This window comes from Macrobrachium nipponense, chromosome 20, assembly GCF_015104395.2.
Source record: "Macrobrachium nipponense isolate FS-2020 chromosome 20, ASM1510439v2, whole genome shotgun sequence".
Taxonomy (NCBI): Eukaryota; Metazoa; Arthropoda; class Malacostraca; order Decapoda; family Palaemonidae; genus Macrobrachium; species Macrobrachium nipponense.
Window position 1 is genome coordinate 65,156,535 of NC_061089.1, and position 4,865 is coordinate 65,161,399.

Sequence of the window (4,865 nt, forward strand, 5' to 3'; positions counted from 1 at the left end):
ACTCTATCAACAACTTTAAAACTCTAAGTATTTCCCTGATTTCAGAAGTCTAAGTACTTCCCTGGTTCTAAGTCACTTCAATTAAATTGAAGGAAAGCAAATCAATTACCACTCTATGTTTCTACCTAACATAAATACAATCATAATCATATATACTTATACTGGTGTAAGATAAAGAAAACACTTATAAAAATTTTAAGTACAAAAATTTATTATAAAATTCAAAATTTATAAGTGAAATTCACAATATCAGGGAAAATTACTGTTACTTGAAAACAAAGTAAAGTTTAATTAATTCTTGAATCAAATTAAGTAAAATTAATCAAAATTAATTTATCATAAAATTCAAGAAAATTAATTCAATCAAAATTCAAAAGTGTTAGGCAATAATTGAAAATTTTAAATTAATTCACAAGTGCTAAACAACAATAAAACTTGACAAGAATTCTAAGTAAATGCAAATTAATTCATAAATGTTAAATTTAATTAAATGTGCAATGATTAAGCAATGAAAATAACTAAGTCAATTAAATTGTGAATGCAAATGAAAATATAAAATAAAAAGACACACTTCAATAAGAAAATGAAATAGTGCACAAGCAATGGAACAAACACAAACACAAAAAATCAGCAATGTGTAAAAGTGTAAATCTTTTCACTCAAAACCCTGTAACCAACAGTTTTTACCAAACCTTCACAACCATCTGTTATTAGTTAACCACAGCTCCTATCAATTATTAGTTAACCACACTCCCTATCCATTATTAGTTAAACACAATTCCTATCCGTTATTAGTTGCAACTAATAAAAATATAACACTTTACCTTTTTGGTATACCAACTTCTTTCTTTGCTTTGCTGCAGGCTTGATTCCCCCTTCCACAAAAACCAGGCGCCGTTACGAAATGTTTGTTCAGATTCCACAAAAGAAACTAAATAACACTAAATAAACTCTAAGAAATATCAAATATGAAATTCTCACAAGTTACGAGTGACCAATTTACGTTACGTTAATATAATCTCAATGATTTCGAGTGAGAGAGAGAGAGAGAGAGAGAGAGAGCGAGAGAGAGAGAGAGATCTGACTGCCTCGAGGTCCTAAGATAGAATGGAATTTTCTTCCTTTACGGAAATATGACAGGGCAGATGACCCAAAACGTTCTTGTCACGAATGCTTCCAGAAAGTTCGAATCTGATGCAATCTCACATACAAAATGTGCAATTCCCACGTGGGACTTGACAAAGACATACACGTACAAGACGAGTCTTAAAAAAAAAAGACACGTACTCTACTCGATCGAAACGGAGGCTGAGCGACAATTAAGATTGACATGTTTTGATAACAACGCAAGACTCAATTCTCTCGCTATCACATGCGTTGACAGATTTAGGAAAGCAAACGGATCTCGCAGACCTTCTAATCTTACAGTGTTGACATAAAAGTTAAACACTCGTAGTTTCGAAAAGACAAAGATCTCTCTCTTTTTACGTTCTACGTTAATATATATATTCTTTTATAACACATAATGCGAAATCTGAACACACATCTTAAAACATCCTATTCTAAGCTATCTAGGAATCTGAAAAAATGTTACACAATCTACATGACATTTCAAAGAGGGGAAACATGCATTTTGAAAGTAGCAATATATAATAATATATATATATATACATATATATATCATATATCTATATATATATATATATATATATATATATATATATATATATATATTACGTATTCATTAGAGTTCCACGTTGGCCGAGTGCATTTCGCGCTCGGCTACCATTCCGGCGGTCCAAAGTTCGACTCTCTGCTCGGCCAATGCGGAACCAGAGGAATTTATTTCTGGTGATAGAAATTTATTTCTCGATACAACGTGGTTCGGATCCCACAATTGGTTCCTAGTCACGTAAAAATATATCTATTCCTTTGGGCCAGCCCTAGGAGAGCTGTTAATCAGCTCAGTGGTCTGGTAGAACTAAGATATACTTAACTTATTCATTGGAACAGGGGTAGATAAGTGAAATGTGAGTTATGAATCTTTTGCATCTGAAAAGAGAGAGAGAGATAAACTGTACAGTGTACGTGAAGCATACCTGTCCGTTTGGCAATTGTATAGGTCCCACTACACCCGCCACTGCTGCTAACCCTTACTAACAAGAGTTGCCAATACAGCGATTTGTAGCTAGATCTAGAGTTATATGTTCTGTCTACCGACTTTTTGCAACAGTTAGTGACAAAGCAAAAATACAGAGATCTTTTTATTTGAAATATCTGGCGACACTTCTAGATAACTCTGTCTCTATTAAATTGGTTATTAAAAATATCAGCATCTGATGAACGAGTTTATCAGCATTCTAGCGACTTTTAGGAATGGCGCAAGCAACATTCTAAAATCAGAGTTAGAAATTCTGCATTGCTAACCAACCAGTATTGCCGTGGACTTCATGAGAAGTGTATTGCGCTGCGTTCTTGTGTTATTCATTGCATTATTAAATTTTTAGGATGGAAAATTGGCTAAAATACCACACCTTATGGCCGAAGTTGCAAGGTGATAATACATCTACTGATTCTTCTGTGTGTAGTGAACATGCTGAACAGCCAGTTGCAGCTAGTGATGAAAGAGAATCCTTGCATGAACTACATACCTCTACTTCTGTGGTACAAGAATCAAGAGCTAGTAAATCACGTATTAGGAATTCAAAGAAGCACAAATTTGATGACAGTTACAGAAAATTTGGTTTTATGTCAGTTGGAGACGAAAATGCTCCTGGTGGACAATGCGTTGAATGTAATCAAGTTTTGACTAATAGTAGCTTGAATCCTGCAAAACTGAGGAGACACCTTGAAACCAAACACCAACAGTTAGTTAACAAACATATTGATTATTTTATAAGAAAACGAGATCAGTTAAAACAAAGTTGTTTCCATAAAAAAATTGCTCACCAAGACAATAAAAATGCACTTGAATCATCATACCGAGTAGTAAGTTATCACATTGCTAAAGCTGGTGAAGCTCATACAATTGCAGAATCTTTGCTAAAATCGTGCATGAAAGATGTAGTTTTCTGTATGTTTGGTGAGAAATATAGCATGGTTCTTGGCACTGTACCTCTGTCAGATGACACCATATCACGTCGAATCAAAGAGATGGTAGATAATTGTGAAACCGTGTTAATAAACTGCATAAAAACAAGTCCTGTGGGCTTCACCATTCAGCTTGATGAGTCAACCGATGTTGCCGGGTTAGCTGTCCTCCTTGTGTTTGTACGATATGTGTCAGATGAATCTGTGCATGAAGATCTGCTGTTGTGCCAAGCTCTCGAGACAACTACAAGAGGTGAGGATATATTTAAGATATTAGACACATACTTCACAAAAAATGATCTTAGTTGGGTCCTTGGCATTGCTGTTTGCACTGATGGTGCAAAGGCAATGACAGGCTCAGTAAAGGGTGTAATTGGTCTTATAAAAAATGTTGCACCTAGACACTGTTGCTTCCATAGAGAAGCACTAGCTGTGAAAAAGATGCTAAGTGATCTAAAATTTCATCTAGGCGAAGCCTCTTCATTCTCAAGTGTTTGCCTCATTGTGTCAGGAGATGGGATCCATTCACAAAACACGTTGTTACATACAGAATTGCTGGCTATCTCGTGGTAAAATTTTTACACGTGTGTATGAATTGAGAAATGAGCTTGAAGTATTTCTGAGGGAGCACAAGTCTTCTCTGTTAAGCCACTTCACTGATGAAGTCTAGGTATGCAAGGTGGCCTATCTTGCAGATATATTTTGGAAATTAAATGAGCTTAACTTATCATTATAAGAATCTACTATCAATATTTTGAATGTTCAAGACAATTGAATCCTTTCTTCTTAAGACTGACTGAGTTCTTGGCTGGCTGTATAAAGAAAAACCAGACAGAGTACTTGCCAAATTGCTATACATTCCTGAATGAAAATTTCATAGAGTTGGCTGGTAGTGCAAGAGACTGCATGATTTTGCACCTACAACAATTAAAAGATAATTTACGAGAGTACTTTCCAAAACAGTCAGACCCTCTGACATGACTGCACAACCCATTCATGGATGAGGATAATGTGATGAAGCAGAATCTGTCAGTGACTGAAAAAGAACAGTTTATTGACATTTCAACTGACCTAACTTTGAAAACTAAATACAACAAGGACTCTCTTCTTCCTTTCTGAATAAACTTGTTGCATGAGTATCGAGAATTATCTAAACGAGCATTGAAACATCTTATGCCCTTTGCAACAACATACATGTGTGAAGCAGCTTACTCTATTTATATTGCAACTAAAAACAAATACCGAAGCAAGTTGGATGCAGCACCTGATATGCGTCTGCAGTTAACAAACATAGTTCCAGAATTTGATGGTCTCTGTAGCCAGAAGCAAGCTCACCCATCACATTAAAAAAAAAAGGTAAGAATTTTAATGATGATCAATAAACTTTGTATTTTTTTTATTTTAGTCGTGTGTGTTTGTGTGAGTGTGTGTGTTTGTTGGTGTTTGTTGTGGAAGGCTCAACATTTATGGGCGACATATCAGATCTGTTGGGTGAAGGGATTGTAGGGGGTTCCACCGAGTACCAGCAAATGCAAAAGGGTTCCGTTAACTGGAAAAGTTTGAGAACCACTGATTTATATGATCCAACTTCTAAACAATTCTCTTTCCCTGAGTTCAATCATTTTTCTCCTTAGAGTAATATGTATGGTAGTGTTGTGATTGGGAAAATACAACGAGTAACAGATTGGCTTATAATGGGAAAGCAGTGGGCTTTTTGGAAATTAAGAGGCATTTATTTAATTGTCTTAAATACCTAGTAGCTTATTATAGCTAGG

General features: G+C 35.1%; 1 protein-coding gene across 1 annotated transcript; it reads left to right on the top strand.

The window, feature by feature from the left end:
- Window positions 1-2,508: 2,508 nt before the first annotated feature.
- Window positions 2,509-3,663, top strand: LOC135220402 (zinc finger BED domain-containing protein 5-like). Its single transcript, XM_064257591.1, has one exon. The coding sequence runs from the start codon at window positions 2,509-2,511 to the stop codon at window positions 3,661-3,663; it is 1,155 nt and encodes a 384-aa protein (XP_064113661.1).
- The last annotated feature ends 1,202 nt before the right edge of the window (window positions 3,664-4,865 follow it).

What these genes read in the sequence shown, in the direction of transcription:
- LOC135220402 (XM_064257591.1), top strand. Translation starts at nt 2,509, where the DNA reads ATGGAAAATTGGCTAAAATACCACACCTTATGGCCGAAGTTGCAAGGT.